The sequence below is a fragment of the Hermetia illucens genome, chromosome 4 (genome assembly GCF_905115235.1).
Source record: "Hermetia illucens chromosome 4, iHerIll2.2.curated.20191125, whole genome shotgun sequence".
NCBI classification, from domain to species: Eukaryota; Metazoa; Arthropoda; class Insecta; order Diptera; family Stratiomyidae; genus Hermetia; species Hermetia illucens.
This window is the reverse complement of record NC_051852.1, coordinates 154,536,196-154,556,675: the sequence shown is the minus strand read 5'-3', so window position 1 is coordinate 154,556,675 and position 20,480 is coordinate 154,536,196. Positions and strand designations below refer to the sequence as shown.

Sequence of the window (20,480 nt, the reverse complement as noted above, 5' to 3'; positions counted from 1 at the left end):
CGGAGAAACTAGAAATTCGACTACGGTCGGCCCGTCCGCGGTACTACAGCCCAAATCTACCCACAAACGGAGAAGGAAGGTTCGGCAGAAGGGAACTTCGGCCACTAAGGAGGGGAGACCACAGGCTGCATCCTGCCTGTCAGAACCTCTTTCTACACCGTTACCGGGAAGGGCGGAAGAAAGGGAAGCTGATGACATGGACGCTACTGGTTTAACACCGGTATGTGGAAATGGATCCAATGCTGGAGCCTGGAACGAAGCCACGATTTAACAATCAAGTTTTTCACGATGAACTTCTCCATTTCGAGTGCACTGATTAGGCTGCCTTAAAGTGGCTCCAGCAGGTAATCCCGGTTTTGAGTTTCGCCGGTCACGCCAAGTTCACTATTGTGTGGCCTTCGAAGGAAGGCAGAGAACATCATCCGCATGCTGGGTGAACAGAACCCGGGCATGGACTTTCGACACTGGCGGGTAAAATTCATGAATGCTAAGATGGAGGCAGTAGCAAATGCAAGCCAAGAGGAGAGAAGCTATTTGATTTCATCACTTCAGCTGGTCTCATGACTGCAAACATAGGTTGCGCCCCTACGTTCGTGGGACCGAGAAGAAGCGAAGTAATTTACCTAATAACCTGTACCTCAAAAGTGTTAAGAGTTGATTACACACTGGCGAGTGCTAGACGAGGTCTCACTGTCAGATCACCGATACCTAGACTATTGCGGGTGAACAGTCTGCAGTACAAAGACGGAACCCTAGGAAAACGGATTGGAAAAAGTTCAATGAACTTCTTTTCAATAAAGTACAGTTTCCTAGGCGACTAAGGACTCCTTTGGCGCTAGAAGATAAATTGAAAACTCTGAACTGCACACTTTTAGAGTGCTATGAAGAGGCTTGTCCTATTTTCATTATGCCCGAAACCGAGAAAGATTTCAGACTGGTCTGCGAAAGCTTTGGATGAGCAGACCTTCATAGAGGTGTGGTTAGATCAACCTGATAAAGCAGACGCCTCTACGGAAAGAGCCGTCCATGTGGCTTAATGCATTACCAAAGCATGGGCCGCCTCTATTCCTGGTAGGTGCTTATTTCCCAGTAGAAGACCAAATTAAAAAGCCAGAAGAGCGGCTCAGAGGGCGGTAGGTAGAATCGATCAGCGGCAAAAAGAGTGCGCCTATAAGGCAGCCCGCAAAACCCTCAAGCTCGCTATCCAGCGAAACAAGAGGAAATGCTAGGTAGTTGTTTAGGATATGCGGGATCCTAAGTCCACTAGACGAGGAGCAACTTACTCCCACGTTTTCTAGTCCATGGATCCCTAGTTTGGAGCATAGCACCCCAAGCATTAAAAATCAAGAAATCAAAAATTACTGACGGTTTCGTCCAGGGCAGAGGCAACTCATCAGACGCTCTCTCACCTCTGCCCTGGAAGCAGCGTGACCGAAAGTGCCAACAGGTGGAAGAACGCTCCCTTTTATCTTGCTCACACAAACCCATATGTCTTTTGGACACTGTGGGAAAAATGTTAGAGCGGATAATCTATAATAGATTACTCCCGGTTGTTGAGAGCCAAGGCAGCCTTTCAGGTCGGCAGTTTGGATTCTGTAAAGTCAGATCAACCATTAATGCCAACAAATTGACTACCGTATTGGTCAAAGATGCAATTCACGGGATGTCAGTTAACGTTCACAAACTGGATGCAGTCAACCGGAGGACAGCACTGAGGGTATGCTCTGCCTTCAGAATTACCTCAGATGATGCAGTATTCATCATCTCGGGAATGATGCTGATTGACACTTTGGCAAAATCTTTCCCGTATCGCAGACGAACAACGTTGAGAAGGAGAGATCCATAAATAGACGGCAAGAGCGGTAGGAATGATCGGGAAAGGGTCGGTGGACTCATAGGCTCATCCTTGCCAACAAGGAGTGGTTAGAGAGGTGGCACGATGAGATTAATTACCCCAGTTTTTCACGGAGCACGGTGGATATCGCCTATATCTGGCGCAGGTTTAAATTGGAGACCTCATCCGACTGTCCAAATTGAGATGGCGCCCCAGAGGACCCAGAGCATGTATTCTTCCGGTGTCCGAGATTTGTAGAAGAAAGGAGGAACCTAAGCGAGACTCTAGAAGAGGTGCTGGTACCAGAAAATATAGTACCGAAAATGGTAGCATGTCAAGAGGATTGGGATGCGGTTAACCCTATGATCGCATCTATCCAGAACAAACTGCAAAAGGTAGAGGAGAAGAGAAAAGCGCGGATACGTACGCCGCGTATGGAAGAAAGATGACCGAGCTAGAGAAAGCTGACTCCGCCCCGTGATGTAATGCCTTGTGGTAGTTCCGCGGAGCAGGGAGGGAGTCAGGAGTGGTTTTAGTCGGTAAAAATCCTACACACTACAACAAAAAGGCAAACAGACAGCAAACCGATTTTAATAAGGTTTTGTTTTACACAAAACCTTAAAAAGTACAATAGGACAACAATTGAACAGTTTGGTTGTGGAAACGAGAGGCTGGGGTTCAAATCTCACTGGCAACAAAGGAATTCGTATTGAGATTGGATGTCGAAACAAAGTCGGCACAGTTGTGAATGAGTCAAACCAGAGTAATAATCACGAGCGAGCGCAACGTTGACCACATTGTTCTCGTCTAGAAATGAAAGGCTCCCACCTCAAGGCCTACACGTCAATTGGACTGCTGCCCCTCGATTTTTAATATTGGGTTGGGGCAAAAGAAATGTCATATTTTGTCAATAGATGGCGACACTTAGACATATCTAGTGTTGTATTTATCGCATCGGGTCATACTATGCGGCGATTTGAAGAGGACAATCTGTGCTGCAAGTGTCTCTTTGACAGTGTTGTGATCGTACATTTCAGTCTCAAATTATAGCGCGTCATAAATGGAGTCCACCAAGTAAGAAATTCGTAATATTTGAGAAATAAAAATGCAACGGAGGCGATTGAAAAAAATTATAAAGTTTATGGGCCCGATACTGGAACGATTCGCATAATACAGCGTTGGTTCGATCGATTTAGTTCTGATGTAGTGGATGTCGAAGATACACCCCGTACTGGTAGGCCAATCGTCGTAGAAACCGATAAAATCGTCGAAACCATCCAAGTAGACCGGCATGTGAGCATTCGCTCGATTGGCCAGGAACTGGGTATAGACCATAAAATCGGTTGGAACCATTTGCAGAAGATTGGATTCCAAAAAAAGCTGGATGTTTGGGTGCCACACGAGTTGACGCAAAAAAAAACTCTTGGACCGAATCAACGCCTGCGACGCACTGCTAAAACGGAACCAATTCGACACATTTTTGAAGCGGATAGTGACTGGTGATGAAAAGTGGATCACGTAGGACCACCTCAAGCGAAAAAGATCGTGGTCGAAGGGCGGCGAGACGGCCCAAACCATCACCAAGCCCGGGTTGACGGCCAAGAAGGTTTTGCTGTGTGTTTGGTGGGACTGGAAGGGAATCAGCCACTATGAGCTGCTCAACTATGGCCAGACCCTCAATTCGGTCCTCTACTGTGAGCAGCTCGACCGTTTGAAGCAGGCGATTGAATGATGTGTTCCACCAGGACAACGCTCAGCCTCACACTTTTTAGATGACCCGCCAGAAGCTACGGGAGCTTGGATGGGATGTCTTATCGCACCCACCGTATAGTCCGGACCTGGCACCAAGTGATTACCATTTCTTCTGGTCCATGCAAAACGTTCTTGGTGTTAGTAAGTTGGTCTCAAAAGAGGGCTGCGAAAACTGGTTGTCTGAGTTTTTTGCAAATAAGGGGGGGGGGGGGTTTATAAGGGGGGATAATGAAGTTGCCTTCTAAATGGCAACAAGTTTGCGAACAAAACGGCGCATATTTGACCTAAATCGGATAATCCTATGTTAAATATGGCAATTTTTCCCCAACGCAATATTACTAGGGAGGAACACTAAAAGATCGCGGAAAAGTAGCTAATAGGAGAGAATGGGCAAAATAGACAATAGGAGGTAACACGATGGATGCTCGTTCAAAGGATAAAAGGAGCCCAAATCAACGCAGCTATTTTAATAATCGTGTGTTAAATAAATCGCAGCAATCATTCAACGAAATCAAAATCTAATTCCTAAATCTATTATATAAAATACGTAACATTCTCTTATAAAATCATTCATATCTTATTCCAAAAGTTCTTATAAAACTCACTCTCAGAAAAGCAAAACTTAGAAATTATGGTCAAACCTTAGCAACACTGAGCAATATTCATGCACAAACGAATAGGCACTATATCACACATATCTCAATCCAAAAATTCAAATGAGATACAAAACTTTCACTTGAAAAATGAAAGCATAACACCAAACACCAACGAAAAAATAAAGAAAAATTTCTTGTTTGATAATTTTCATAATTTATTTATGCACATTTTTTTTTATGGTAAATTTAAAAAAAAAAGAATTAAATTAATAGTCAACCTAATAAAAACAATTTGTTACAGAATAATATAATTTAATGGATATAAATGCAATGAATTGGAAATCAAAACAAGGAAGTCAGATAATTGTTATGATCAATTTTTTTTCTCTCCTTTTTGCTTATAAAATAGAGGAATTAACACAACAATAAAGAAACAGAAGATTCGTTCGGTAAAAAAGAATTACAAAACGGAATTGAAGGATGGAAATTAATTTCGCTTTTGTGATCTATTGTTTTCTTTCCGGGGGATCTTGTGGACCCCGCTCTAAGTAGAAATTGAGAGACAAAAACCAAATCACATCGCAACGTTAATAATCTCAAATATTATTAGTATTCGAACCGCTCTGTTTTGTCCCTTTTCAGAAATTTCCCTCAGTGAATTTTGGTTGGAAATTTCACCACAAATCTTGTGTTTTCCATTCTCTGTCTTATATAATTTTTTATTCATAATGTACCCATCGATTTCGTAGAACTTTCTTAGAAGCTAGTTTTTGTTTTGTTAAAAATAGAAGGGATTTATATACTTTTTTTTATTGTTTGTTACTTTTTAAAAATAATTTTATATTACTACATTTAAATGTATATTTTTAGGTAGGATAGGTTTCTTCAGTTTCATTTTTATTCTGCTTTGAAAAATATACTAATAAGATTTCGTTTATTTGTAATTATACATGTATATAATAGATAATTATATTTATAATTACTTTGAATCCTATTAAATCTGCTCTATATACTCCTCAGTGTTTTCGTAGTGTTACTCAATTACATAGAACATAACACGTTTGGGCTGCTCTAGTTTAATCTGGATTTAAATATTTGTATGTAGTATTTTAGCGCAGATTACCATAATCCTACATTCATACAGAAAAGTCCCTTTTATTCATTCATTTCTCTAAAAAATATATATGTTTATAGTTTTGTCGAATTTGTGTGAATTTTCTTTGTTTTCATTAAATTTCATTGATGCCTTCTTTACGCCCTAATGAAAAATACAACGCGGACTTCTGTTTGACGCAAGTTTAATTTCTTTATCGCTTTCCTTTGTGTCGTATCATTTGTTTATTTGTTAGCTCTTACGTGACCTATTTTACAATTTTATTCTTTTTTAACATTAATTTTAATTTGTGTCGATAGTTAATGCGTTTTGTTAGATATTTCACTCCCCTCTCTCTCTCTCTCTCTTCTCACTCTTCTCTCACAAATTGAAATAGCGTTTGGATTCTAAAACATTTTGGGAGGATAAAATTAATAACTGGCTTCGTGGCCAGCTAATATGTACAAATCATGACCTTCCTCGCTGCCCAATGAGCCAGTTCGTAGGAGCTGACTTTCAAGAGCTACGACCCTGTGGAAGAAAAAAATTGATAAAGTCGGAATATGTGTTTTAGCACGTCCATTGATTCGTCTAAATGGTCCTATATATTTACACTCCCGTTCAAATTGTAGAAGCAAGTATTTGTGATAACCCTACAACGAACAATTTTCGCGGATCTCAGTTAGATACTTTCCAAACTGAATCTTGCTGTAGACGTTTCTTACCCTTTCAGACACCTCAGGGGGGATCGACTGGAGGGTTGTCAAAACCAAACTTACCAGTACTCCCAGTGGTAGTATCTTCACGACAGACGAAAGTCAAACGTCAAGTCTCTGGAGAAGACATTGGAAATTACCTTAAGGGTATCATGACCGTCTCATCTCAATCTCAGGAAGTTGACTAGGGTGGTTTTCGACATTTGCTATAGGCATAAATACTGATAGCGATTCAAAGACTGTCTGAATAGATAGAAGTAAGCCATCAGAGCTACTAGGAAACACTCCATGTCAAGATTTCGTCATAACCTCGAAAATATCAGCGAGTCTGCGAGAATCAGTAAAATTCTAGATAAGAAACATAGGAACCAATCTTCTTGAGCGTCTGAATTACCTACGTACTTCTCCACCAGCGAATAGAACTGTAAGTCAGAACTTCACTTGGAGGATATGCAGAATACTGAATCCGCAATGTTCGAGGAGCAAATTCCACCGCCCGGGGCTAAATTAATAAAGATGGGCTCTTTCTCTAATGTGAAGTGTCTGGGTGTGATCCCGGATTATAACACCTGCAAAATTAAGAAGACCTGGATAGCCTTCTACGCGTGAAAGAAGACTTTCGTGATGAAATGGGGTCTACGTCCGACGATGGTTTTTTGGGTAAAAAACCATCGTTTTGGATCCTCCTTATCCTAAAGTAAGGTTTCCTTGTGTGGTGTTCTGCACTAAATAGGAAATACAATAGAATCAAGCTTAATAGGAACCAAAGAGCAGTTCGCGCTACTTGATAGCCGCTGACTCCAGATTGTGAAAACTCACCACCTACGTTAAGTCAAGAAAAATCTGGGCTTCGCACAACAAAATCGAATCACTAGAGCTTTTGGCCCAGACGGATGTAGGCAATTATTCTTTAACTTGGAAAGAGTCTCGCTAGTTAATCATTAACTTTATTTTAATAAAATCATTTAAGCTGAGTTTCTACGTTTATTTTAAAATGCCGGCGCTTCAACTCCACGCCAAAGCAGTTGCTAGTGGTACTCATATCCAATATCTAGAAGAAAATTACAATCAAGTCTTATCAAGACTAAAATGGTGACCCCGATATTGGATACGGCAGGAGAAACTAGAGACGGAGCCGCCGAAAATCTTTTTAGCATTCATTTCTGCCAATTTTTATTCGTGTTCCTGTGTCGTGTTTCCGAACGACCCGTGTTTTCCGAAAAGGTAGGGCGGGGCAGCGCAGCCGACATGGTCGCAGCGCCAGTTTCGGCCTGTCTTGTGTGTGCCGCTCGTTGTGAAGACGGTGTATGGTGGCTAAATCGTGCCCCAGAAGGAGCCAGACACAGCACCGCGACCGCGGCTTCGATTGAGCAATCGCAAGGAGAATTCCTTGCGATTGCCAAGGACGCCCCGTTTCAGCGCCGACTGGAAGAGCTGAAATCATTGATCAGACCGTTGAGCCACCAGCCTCTAAGAAGCGGAAGCTGACTTCGACGACGTCGTCACAGGGAGCCGGAGCCGCAAGTCCATCGGATCTCAAATGACCGCCCTCGCTGTGCGCGTCCCTCCATTTTGGCGACGTAATCCGGAGTTGTGGTTCGTCCATCTGGAGGCGCAATTCCAGATGTCCGGGATCACGGCGGGCGCGACAAAGTTTAATTACGCGATTGTGGGCCTGGATGAGGAGTCCATCCTCCTGGTGGCCGATATTGTGAAATCGGTCTCTTACACATTATTGAAGACTGATTGATCAAGTACCTGTCGGTAAGTGAGTCAGCTAAGCTGGATAACTTGCTGGAAGGTTTGACGTTGGGCGATCGAACTTCCAGCCAATTGCTTCGCGAAATAAGGCAATTGGGTGGGAGCAAGGTCGACGTCGATCTGCACTGGCTGCGACGTCTTTCGGAAGGCACCCAGGTGGTCCTCGCGTGCGTCTTTGAAGGCGCTGGCAGCTGCGGCGATAAGGTGCATGAGCAGCCTTCTGACGAAGTTGGCGAGCTGAAGCGCGAGATGGCCGCGTTTGTGGCCAGTATGGCGGAGATGAGGGCGACACTGGACGCTCAGCATTCGGGCGCCAGGCCGCGAGGTTTCGGTTCTTTCCGTACCCCGGCACCATCGACTATTTCCTCAATCTTTAAAACTTGCGCGGCTTCCCCATTTTAGGTGCAGTCATTGTGTCACTATGGGTTGCTGGTGCACTTGTAGAACAGGTCCTTTATAGACTCCACAACCAACGTTAATTCGTCAGGCAGACACTCATCTCTTCCCAACAACAATTTTTCCGTACTTTTGGAGTACATTACTGATTCCCGAGATTGGACACTCCTCCGAAAGTTCAGCCAGATTACTACCGAATGTACTCTCTCCAAACCAGTGAAGCACAATGTGCAGCATCACATTAACACTACTGGTTCCCCTATCTTCTCAAAGGTGCGTCCCCTACCACCCCAGAAGCTGGCTATTGCGCGGAAAAAATTCGAACAACTTATGCAACAGGATATCTGCAGCTGTTGGTCTTCCCCACTCCATATGGTCCCTAAGCCAAATGGCGAATGGCGTCTCTGTGGGGATTATAGAAGGCTAAATGCGCAGACTGTTCCTGACCGATAGCCCATTCTACTCATCCACGACTTTGCGCATCATCTCGCACCCCACCGCATCTTTTCGATCTTGGATTTAACCAAGGCGTATCACCAAATCCCTGTAGCTCCAGAAGATATTCCAAAGACGGCAATATGCACACCCTTTCGACTCTTCGAATTCACAAGGATGATTTTCGGGTTGTGCAAAGCGGCGCAAACCTTTCAAAGGTTCATTCACTCGGTCTTACGGAACCTCGACTTTTGTTTTGTATATTTGGATGATATTTTGGTCGCTTCTTCCACAGAGTCTGAGCACTTAGCCCGTCTCGAGTGCATTTTTCAACGTCTCCTTGAGGCCGGGTTAGTCCTAAACGTTCAAACACAGGTGAGATTCCTCGGCTGCTCCATTTCTCCTGAAGGAATACAGCCCGACCCAGCAAGCAATTACAAGCTTCCCGCGTCCGAAGACAGTGAAGGAGTTGAGGAGGTTCTTGGGCATGCTAAATTTCTATCGTCGTTTCCTGCCCAAGGCCGCCCAACACCACTCCGTTTTAAACCCGTACTTGTCTGTCCCCAAAAGAAAGGTCACACGAGAGATTGTGTGGTCTGGATATGCTGTCCGCACCTTTGATAAATCCCGACAATAACTAGCTGATGCTACACCCTTGGCATTTCCTTGCCAAGATGCACCCCTAGCCGTTTTTGTTGATGCCTCTGACATCGCAGTAGATGCTGCTCTTCACCAAAAGGTGAAACAAGTCTGGCAGCCGTTGAGCTTCTTCTCCAAACAGTTAAACCCCGCTCAACGGAACTACAGCACCTACGATCGAGAACTGCTCGCCGCGTACTTGAGCATCAAATACTTCCGTTTCTCCCTAGAAGGCAGGCCGTTCACAGTGTTCACGGACCATAAGCCTATTAAATATGCTTTGAAACAGAGGCCCGAGAAAGCGTCCCCTCGTCAGCTTCGACACCTGAGCTTTATAAGCCAGTTCACGTCTGGCATACAGCACGTGTCCGGCAAGGACAACGTAGTTGCTGACGCTTTGTCACGTGTCTCCGAGGTTAACATCCCCGCCTTACTCGACTTCTCGGCTATCGCAAAGGCGCAGGAAGATGACGCAGTACTTCAGAGCCTTAAATCCAACCCCAAATATAAATTTCGGGAGTTACTCATCTTCGGCTCGAACCTCTTTCTCTGCTGCAAAGTCTCGGAAAAGGGACCCCGGCCATACATTCCAGCCACCTTTCGTAAGGAAGCGTTTCACGCGGTTCACGACGTAGCGCATCCAGGCGCCAGGACAACAAATCGGCTGGTCACCGAGAAATACTTCTGGCCCTCCATGAACAAGGATGTCAACTCCTGGGCCAGAGAGTTCATCGCATGCCAGAAGTGTAAAGTCAACAGGCATGTGAGGAAAGAACTGGGTTCATTCCCCGCACTACCAAGCGGTTCCACACCATACATCTCAATATAGTAGGCCCGTTGCGAGACTCGCACGGTCACAAGTATTGCCTTACAACAATCATCGACAGGTTTACGCGGTGGCCTGAGGCAATACCTCTGAAGGGCATTACGGTGCAATCTTGTGCCGAAGCCCTCTGTCGAGAGTGGATCCCTGGCTTTGGCGTCACTGCAGTGGTCATCACTGACCAGGGAATGCAATTTGAGTCCACCCTTTTCTCGGAGTTAGGCAAACTCTTGGGTTTCAAACGCCAGCGCAATCCAATGGGAACGTTGGCAGCGGTTGCTGAAAGCCGCCATTATGGCGCGCGACGATCCGTCCTGGACTCAGGTCTTGCCTCTCGTCCTACTTGGCCTCCGAACAACCCGCCGAGAAGAATTTGCTGCCAGCCCCGCGGAGCTGGTATACGGGGAGAACCCAAGGCTCCCAAGTGATCCCGTCTTCGACAAGAGATCGGGTCTCACAGACTCGGGATTGGAGAATCTGCTGAAGGAGAATCACCACCACCTTAAAACTATACTTCCCACCTGACACACATCCGTACCTGCCTGCGCTCCCAAGGAGCTGGACACGTGCACGCACGTCCTGTTCAGGACGGATGCTGTCCGGAACCCGCTGCAGCCTCCATACGAAGGCTCGTGCCGTGTTATCGAGCGGGGAGAGCATTTCTTCTAGCTCAAGATCGGGGGACATAAAAAGGATTTCTCATTATCCAGGCTGAAGTCCGTTTACGCCCCAAATGAACGTCGCGTTCGCTTCGCCGAATGATGGGGATCTGGGAGCGGAGAGATGTGGCGCAGCAGGTATAACAATATTCGAAATTTATTTCGAATATTGAGGATGAAAGGAAGTGAGAGGAGCAGAATGATTAGAATTTCTGATAATGTGTCGAAGAAATCCTTGTACGGAGAAAGAGGGCTGAGGCAGGGAAAATCTGCATATATGATAAAGGGGCATACGTTTGGTGGAATGACTCGTAAGGTGATAGAATCATAGGTGGAGGAGGAGGAAAAGATGATTTCGGCATGGAGAGGGGACTTAAAAGCTTTTAGGGCACCTCTGCCGATTGTCTTGCCAAGCGCAGCGCAGTTTCTGTCACAACGATCGAGCTCGCAATCCAAAATGCTGTTATCCAACTAAATTGGAATGCTAAGGCAGACAGTTCAAAATCCGACAGCTTGGTCCTTACACCCATACATTTTGATAAAACAGTGTAAAGTTGTAAGGATCATTTAAGTTCGACGAGGCAGGCGGGCGAGCCGGAAATTTTCACGAAGTTTAGTTCTTTGATAAGGCTTGACGAAAATCTCCTGTGGCCAAAAGGAAAATTGGACGATAGCATCGAAATCACTCGGTCAGGAGAACCATCCTTCGTCAGCTTCACATATGAGGGAGGTGACAAAGTTGTGTTGCTTGCCAGAATTTCTTCGGACGTGGTGGAGTACACTCGCTTCGACAGCGAGGCAACGTTCAGCTGGGGACCGCTCGGGCGACCTGAGATCGAAAGGGCCTGCTATTCAGCGCTGGCGAGTGCCGATGATGCGCAGGAGGAAGCGTGTGGTGGCGCTAATGCAGTGACAGTAGGACAATCGATGCTGAATAGGAAACATGCCCCTCGGATGGAGGGCAATTTTTAAGTTGGTTTGCGGAGTCGTCTGGTTGATACGAACTTTTTTAGACGCATTGGTACAGAGCGTGGCAAATAGAGGCGGGGAATTAGTCGACCGGGCCGACTTAGAGAAAAGCCAGTCAACGACGTCTCAGAAGATGAGGAAACACTGAAGCATGTTGCCAAGTGTTATACCGTGTAGTCACTATAGTCCTTCGCCGTAAAAACAATGTGCTCCACTATGGTAAAACCCGCTAGAAGCTATAGGAGCTTTGTTGGGATATGTTGTCTTACCCACCACCCCCGGCTGACCTCCCGCCTTCAGACTATCTTTCGTTTTGCTTCTTGTTAAATATGGTGAAGGGTAAAATATTCAATTCTGACGATGCTCTAAATCGGCACCTGTTTCAGTTTTTCGCTTCTAAAAAGGGACAGTTCCACAAGCGGCGAGTTGTGAAGCTTCTTAAGAAATGGCAAAGATCATCGAACAAAACTGTTAATACATTAGTGATTAAACTTTACTCTTTATATGAATACATCATGTTTGAAAAACATAGTAGAAGACGAGCTAACTCTCCTCATTACCCAATTATTTACACTAATTCCATAAAAAAGTGTCCAATTTATTTGATGCAACTATTAAAGCAAAAAATACCATTACATTGTATCAATAAACAGTTCAATGACGAATTAAATTCCAGTTGAACCACGGTAGAGCGCCAATTGCACAAGAATAGGAAAAAACTGGTCGACGAAAGTTAGCACTCTAAAATTAAAAATCAAAAACGATGTTGTCCCGAATTTAAGGGCAAATAAAATAAAATTCGAGGGGGATGGTGATAGCTGTTCAATCCTCGGTAGAATATAGTGAATCCACATGTACTGTGCTTCAGTTTCACTATTATCACACTTAATACTGGCATATTGATGCGACGGGTAAGCGGATGGATGGCTGCTCACGGTTTCAGCCTTGTGCTGGAAAAAACCGAAGTAGTCATCTTGACCAGAAGGAGAATCCCGACTCTGCGTCCCATATCGATTGGCGAGTTGACTATAGAGTCAAAACCAGCGGTTAAATACCTTGGTTTAATGCTCGAGTCGAAGATGAGCTTCTTCGAGCAAATCAAAGCAGTAGCGGACAGGGCTGCAGCTGGAATCGTGGCCTTGAGTCGGCCAATGGCAAATGTCGGGGACACTATATCAATCAGGATCCTTATGGGAGCAACGCAGTCGGTTCTGCTCTATGGTGCGGAGGTATGGGCTGATGCCCTTGACAAGGAGGTGAATCGTAAACGCCTTGCTCATGCCCTGAAGAACGTCAACGCACCCTTACCGAGTGGCAACTTTCTTGGCAAAATGTGCCAAGGGGCAGATGGACTGCGCGACTCATCGACAAATTAGACCCAGAAGGCGCGATCTCCTGTGTGTTCTGCAATGGTGTGGTGGATGACGCTGAACACACGTTTTACTCTTGCGAGAGGTGGGACGGCTTTCGTCAGCAGCTTTATGCAGACACAGGGCAACGCTCTCCAGATAACATTGTCAGAGAGATGTTGAAGAACGCTGGCAGCTGGAATCGTATTGCGCATTATGTTCAGGACGCTTCTTATTGCGAAGAAGATTGAACTCGACCGGGGGAGGGATAGGACGGTAAGGGGTTCCCTGAACTAATAACTCTCTTCCCCCCTCCGCTCTCGTTGATGAAAGGCATTTCCTAACTTGAAGGCTCCCAAAGCCCGGAGAGCGGGAGGGCTAGCCCGAAGTAATTTGTCAAACGGTTCCAGGCTAGTTAATTGGTAGTCCGACAGCGTGCTGTTGCAGAAGTCCAACACTGTGTGCGTAAATGCATTCGCCTACCCTACTCCCAAACAAAACAAAAATAACACTTAATACTGTGCAAGTGATAATCTTACAGCAGCGAGTCAAACACAAGACGAACACAGACACTCATGACGACTGGGATTTGAACCCAGACGGCGTGATTCAGACGACTCACGCGCCGTCAAATGAGGGCGGAAAACCCTGTTTTAAGTTCGTGCTAACACGACATGACTTTAACTTCTACATTTTTGAACGGTAGTGAATATTTTCTAAACAAATCAATCAGAAAAACGAGAAAAAAAAGAGTCCTTGTACTTACTTGTCGCTTCCCAGAAGCTTATATGTTCGACTCATGTCTTTTATCTCTTGTGTGATCTCACTATTTCGCAATGACTTGCCCTGCATGCCATGCTTGTGGAAAGCTAAAACGCTGTCAGGTAAACACACTGAAAATAGAAAAACAAGAATTAAGCACTTCCTCGACACATCCCCAGAAGCATGACTTTACCTATGCTCTCAATATTAAAGTCAAAATTCAACTTTGGCAACATTTTCTTGTGCTGTTTCGGATTGCCCTGTAACGTGACTATTTGTATAACATTTCCATAACAGACTAAAATCGCATCGCTTTCGATTTGATGGACTTTCACGACTTTGATGAAGTCATGTCGTGGTATCATTGTGGCGGTACCTTCAAACTCCAATTCGTCCGAATGGAACCAGCTGGCACCTAATCAAAAAATAAACAAGAAAAGGTGACATCACTTTCCATCCAAGGATATGTCTCCAGTTTTATACCACTGTTCATATTGATGAGCTCCAATTTCAAACAATCGTTTTTGGCTTTCCGCACTCCTGTACAAACTATTGGATACTCCAATTCCGGCGTAATAATCATCTCAAAAACGGACGTGTGGCCGCCATTGTGTGCCGGATTCGACATATTCAAATTACTCGTTGGCCATTCGCATTGTTTCAGCAACATGAATTTATTTAGTGGGTCGTACCACTGCATAAGGAATATACCAGTGGGTAATGCTCCGCATAAATATTTATAACCGTTGTAGGGATTTCGTGTTACACAACATTGCGTGCATCCTTTGGTATCCGGGACCTTCGTGGTCAGAGCGAATTTACGTGGAACAAGTCTTTCGGGAATCTTATTCATATGCAAGGAGAATCGGTGTGTTTGTTTTGAATGTAAAGCTAGTAAATCGTGTCGATATAATTGACTTGATTTTCCTGGAAAAGGACAATGAAATGTTAACCGCAGTATTTTGTTTGGATTTTATGATTCTAGTTTCAGTTGATTAGGGGAACTATCACGCATTGACCATGAAAACAGCACTAATATTTTACTTGCCTGATAAACTCATTAAAACATCTTTTATAACGTACAACCACATAGTCCGTCGCGGGAATATCTGGTCGATTGCTGCATCATGCAACTCGTTCATATTCAAATTAAAGATACCCTCTTCGGCGCCAATAATCAAGTGTTGATCTCTGGTTTCTGGATGTATCCAAGACGCTGTGCAGTGTATCCGCAGTGGACAACCATTGAAAATTTTCGAAAAACATGCACCCATATGTACTTTCGGAGTTGGGGGCAGACCATTGGAAATAGGACGTGGCGGTGTATTTTTACGTGGACGATGCAGTCGCTTCGGAGGCACGGGACGTGTATCATTCAGTAAATCAGGCTGAGCTTCTTTTTCCACTACTGAAAAACATAAAGTCAATTGATTGAAATTGTAAAGATATTTTGGGAATTGTTTGATTACCATCTTCTCGCCTTCCACTATCACTCAGCGTGCGGGGTCGCGAAGTGCTGCCCATTTCATTTAAGAGCCCCATTAATTGGTCCATAGAACTATGACGACGCGGCGAGTCTTCATGTCCATTCTGAAAAATAAAGAATTTATTTATTGATTTATGAAATTATTATTTTTCCTTAATTCAAATCAAGTTCATCCAACCTTAACAGAACAAGACCAACAAGACTCGCTTTTCTCAGATTTATAATAACGACTGGATGAAATGTAAACTGTTCCAGTTTATGCGATATAGATTTGCAAATTGTCTGGAGCGAAAAGTTCGACTATTTAACGCTGACTTCCTGGCGGGTATGAATCGCCTTAAATTTAGACTTTACCACACGCATGGCGTATGGCGAGAAATAACTAAAAGCGATCGGTGTTTAGGTGATGTTTTGAGTGCTGACTCGAAATAAATACAATAAAATGAGAACATTTCTTGTTCCAGTTTGTTTGAGGAAGCTCGCGGACAAGTTAATTATTCCCTGTTTTAATTTTGAGTTAATACTTAGTATTAATCCCATTTGTTTGGATTAAAGGGAGCGGAATCTACGCGACAGAGAACATCAAGTAAACGTTCCATTTCCAGAGTGGACACTATATGCGGTAATTAGTTAATGCTTCGATGCGAAAACAACAAATAAATTTTACGGGACTCTAGAGAATAGTCGTTATATTAATGAAAAAATATTTGTTGCCTTTTAAATGGTTAATTTCTTATTTATTTATATTAGAAACCATCTTTTAGCTTACTTTAGGGTGAAATTTTCTAGAGTCACTATTGGCTATTAATATGCCTTTAACAGGTAAGAAGTATTAAAAAGACATTCGTCATTTACTATTCCAGTGCAGTCTAGGAAGAGCGCAAGTTCCTCGAAAAGTCCTGGGGGAGTTGAACTGCGTCACAAAGTCTGATACTCCACTAAGAGGTGAACAGGAAAAACTAAAAGGACTGTTAACTTAGTGCGATTTGTAGCGTTGAACTTTTTGATTGTCTTCAGTGTTTCAATGAAACGAAAAGATTGTTTGAATGCTTCCAATCAATAAAGATTGTAAGCACTGAGGAAGGGAGCAACTAGTTCCCGAAATATCACCATCGACAAATACAATAGGGTTGTCCCTAATAAAAAAACAATCTTTTCGCTTCGTTGTTTACCTAGTGCACGTAGCCTAGCTGTTGCTAGGGCTGGCCAACGGCTAAAGAGTTGCTTCAACGTTTCTCCTTTCTCATCGCCACTTCGGCAAAGCAAATTATAAGGTATTCCAAGTCTGGCGGCAGTCAATGTTGCATGTAAATAGCCGCAATACTGTACGCATTTACGGGCGTCTGGCCCATAAGCTTTCACGTCGGAGCCTTGCTATAAGAGGACCAAATCTTTCTTGGTTTAGCCCTCACCATTTGAAGTCAGCGGCTGTTAAGTAGTACGAATAGATTCCATAATTTGCAGTCGCCAGCGGGACGTCAATTGCTCCCACCGAGGGATTGTCAATAGGGTGGCGTTCAGTGTGCCACTCAGACTGCTCAGGGCATCTCTATACGACCAGATTAGCCTGAAGGACAAGCCTCAATGACCACTTGAATATCGGTCAGAATGACTATTTCCCTGTGAAAAGTTGCCAGATTTCCCATCAGCCGCGACCCCAGGTGGCAGATAGAGGCATACCTATTGATGTGTAAATATGTGTTCATGTATTATTTTTTTTCTGACTATGCATGGGCACGTGTCTGCTCATCTCTGATGGGTGAAGCAAAATGGCTATCGGAAGGAAACCCAGAAAATAAAACCAAATAGAAGAAAATAGAAAGAGGAAACTTACGGTGCAGAGACTCGAAACCCCAGTAGCGACGGCTTAGGAGTGAGCAAGCGGGCTTCCAGTCGTCGATATTCCTCGAGCGCAGTGCTTTCATGGTGGATAGCTTGGCCACCGTGGTATCTAATGCTACAAGTGGTTTACAATTGGAGAAGGATGTGTTCAAGACAAAAAGCAAGACCTTACCAAGGACACCAATAACAAAGGTAAAAAAGGTTGGAAGGTTGAAGGTTGAAAGAAGATCGCTGGCCGACTAAGACGATTTTGACACCCACAGAATTTATCCAAGCGGGACGACAACCGGAGGTACTCCAACACCAAGAACCATTCAGGAGAAACTAGGGTAATAGAGATCAAATCGTTGAACTGGAGGAACTACCATTCATGCATTCATGAGTTATAATAGTTGAGCTGTCTGAGTTTATCAAAGTTAAGTACAAACCGGCCATGCCAATAGTGTCGCAAGCGATCCAAGTGACACCAAGCCGTTGTTTTAACGACCTGCTACCAAAGTAAAAAGTTCGGGAGAAATATGGTGATCCTCCAAGGCATCTGCAGACAGCAGTTCCCAAGAACGGAACTAAAAGTATGGAAGGTAGAGAACTTGTGTACCAAGTGCGAGCGTCGGCAAACCTAGGGGGAATGAAAATAGTGGATGGACGATGGTCGTTAACAAAAAGATGAAGAAACAAGTCGGGAAACCGGAAGCTTGACGCTTCAGGTATAAAAGGTTTTGTGTTTCCCTATGTGAGGAGCATAACGTAGTTCTCCATTGGCTTATAGCATTGACCTGAGATATTGAAATCGTTCAGTTCTGGGCAGGTTACTGCCATTGCCAGAACTCAGCGATTTAAATATCTCGCGTCAACGCTATCAGCCAATGGAGAACTGCGTAATGAAATTGTTGCACGCATTAATGCAACCTGGTTGAAGTGGCATTCCCCAAATGGTGTTCTTTGTAATCAAGGTATCAGCGCACGTCCCAAATCTAAAATTTACTGCAATGTCGTCCGTCTGCCACTCTCTATAGTTCTGAGTGTTGGCCGACTATAAAGGACAATGAACGGCGTCTTGCGGTAATGGGGAAGAAGATGTTGCATTGCACTGGTGGCGTGGCACGTTTTGATTACGTCTGAAATGAAAATATCCGCGATCGATATGGGTTTGCACCGATCGTGGAAAAACTGCAAGAGAGGCGTTTTCGATGGTGTGGTCACGTAATTCACGCTAACGAGAATTCAACAACCAGTATTGATCAGAACATCGAAAGCAATGGTAAGCAACCAAAATGCCGGACCAAACAATGGTGGCTTGATACGCTGGACGGGGATTTAAAGGTCTCGCGATTACATCCTGATGAGGCATTTGTTAAAATAAAATGACGAAACCGATCATCACGAGCCGACCCCGCTTGTGAACTGAAGGCTGAAGAAAAAGAAAAAGATGTGAGGAGCGACGAATGCACGACAGCTCCGTGTAATATAGCTAAAAATTCCATTGCCCTCTATTTTCCAGAAAGCGATTTAAATGAATCATTTGATGGGAAGCCCTGTGTTGATAATAGTCAACCTCATGCGCTTCACGCTCTGAGTTTAATATTATTAGCGAATGAAAGCAATTTAACCAGCATCAAATATAAAAAAGGGCTAGGGAGAATTAGATTCTTCTTGAATGGAATTTTAATATTTCACTGGAATTTCAATTATTCTCGTTAATTATGACGTCAGCATCTTATTTGTATGGCTTAGGATGCTGTTAATTAGCACGAAATTGATAAGTTTGAACTGCTATAACTTTGGCGTTAATAGCTAGATTTCCATGAAATTTAGTACGTATATACGAAATGTTGCCCTCTATGCTGGTATAAAATTCGAAAGTCCTAGGATGAATTTAAGGGGGGTTTTTCAGTAAATTTCTAAAAAGTAGTAATATACTATTAGTAAGTTTATTTGAGCAGATATCGGAATGAGCCATATTTTGAGGCCTAGATGTCATCTAAGCGCAGCACCCCGATTTTTTTCGGATTTTCTGGCTGGGTAGTTTCCGAAAATGAGTCCTGTCTCACTTTAAGTGCGTACATTTTGAGTCCTTACTCACGCACTTTGCAATTCATGCCAAAACTAATGTCAGTTTCGGAAAGTACAAATCAAGACCCTACACAACTATATCCGGTGAAAAAATTTTTGAATCCCCCCTTTGCATGTATGGGGAGCCCCCCTTTAAACTCCACCTAAATTTATGCCACTCGCTGTATGCGTGGGATTTCATAGCTCCCATCTGTCCACCAAATTTCGTTCGGATCTGTTTAGCCGTTTTGGAGAAAAGTGCGTGTGACAGACAGACAGACATTGAATCGATTTTAATAAGGTTTTGTTTTACACAAAACCTTAAAAAGCAAAAGTGCGAATTTGTTGTTGATTGTTTGTCCGCTGGGGCCCCGGCAGGCTAACAGGATTTCCTGATGCCACCCACGGGACGAATGGCAGGCACTTAGCCTATGTTGCCAGAAACAAATTTCCATTATTGACCAAACGGCCAAATGATTATTTATCAAATTAGTATCTTTATCATACAACTGTTAAATGCCTACAAATAAATTTGTGTCGGAACCTATCCGAACAGGCTGGACGCGTGCTGCAAAATTGGACCTTATGCTGTTATTCGAAAATTTATAGGTTATGCATTAACTTTTTATCTGGACGACACAAAACAAACCCATGTACCTAATGGATACTACCAGCTTCAACAATAATATGAACCATATTGTTCCAAAAAACAGAATCGGTAGCGTTACTGATGTCCCACAGTTATTTGTGTTCGATGGGCTTAGAAGACAGCGAATCGGTCTGACTACAGTGAGGGTTGCTTAGCAACTGCAAAAGTGCGAACTCGCCCAGAACCAATCGTTGTTTCCAGTAAGGACCTTTTGTAATGCGAGGAGATTTTAAAATTTTACCCGGAGCTAAAAGGTCTCAGAAAGGCGATCTTATGATGAAGCTGAATCCAGCTTGGGCAAAACCAACGGCTTTTGCACCCAAATGAAGAACACAGTTCGAGCACAAAAGCATGAGGTATACATACAGTGCAAGGATCTTGGCGAAGTGATATCCAAAGAAGAAATATGCACTGCAATGAAAGAACAATTTAAAATGGAGGAAGTTGGAGAAGAATCCAACGTGAGCTCTAGAAAAGCCTATGGTAATACTCAAACGGCTACAATATGACTACCAGTGGAGGCAGAAAGTACAAGCTATTGTCGGCTGGAACGGTTCGAATCGGATTGATTGTCAGCTGTGTGGGATAGAAAATTTCATTAAAGAGGTGTTTTAAGTGTTTCATGTTTGGACACTTCGCGAAGACATGCACCACCGGCATTGATCGA

At 43.8% G+C, this 20,480-nt stretch overlaps 1 protein-coding gene across 8 annotated transcripts in view; it reads right to left on the bottom strand.

The window, feature by feature from the left end:
* Nucleotides 1-4,410: 4,410 nt before the first annotated feature.
* The window catches only part of LOC119654255 (mitogen-activated protein kinase kinase kinase kinase 5), a 129,976-nt gene continuing 113,906 nt past the window's right edge, over nucleotides 4,411-20,480 (bottom strand). For 3 of the 8 annotated variants that reach the window (XM_038059510.1, XM_038059511.1, XM_038059512.1), the window contains 6 exons: nucleotides 15,254-15,374; nucleotides 14,833-15,192; nucleotides 14,268-14,711; nucleotides 13,978-14,199; nucleotides 13,789-13,915; nucleotides 5,707-5,806 (listed from right to left, as the gene is read on the bottom strand). In XM_038059510.1, the coding sequence (XP_037915438.1) occupies nucleotides 5,707-5,806; nucleotides 13,789-13,915; nucleotides 13,978-14,199; nucleotides 14,268-14,711; nucleotides 14,833-15,192; nucleotides 15,254-15,374 (1,374 nt within the window). Of the gene's footprint in view, nucleotides 5,807-13,788; nucleotides 13,916-13,977; nucleotides 14,200-14,267; nucleotides 14,712-14,832; nucleotides 15,193-15,253; nucleotides 15,375-20,480 lie in introns of all 8 variants that reach the window. The other 5 variants (XM_038059513.1, XM_038059509.1, XM_038059506.1 and 2 more) reach the window with 4 other exon arrangements.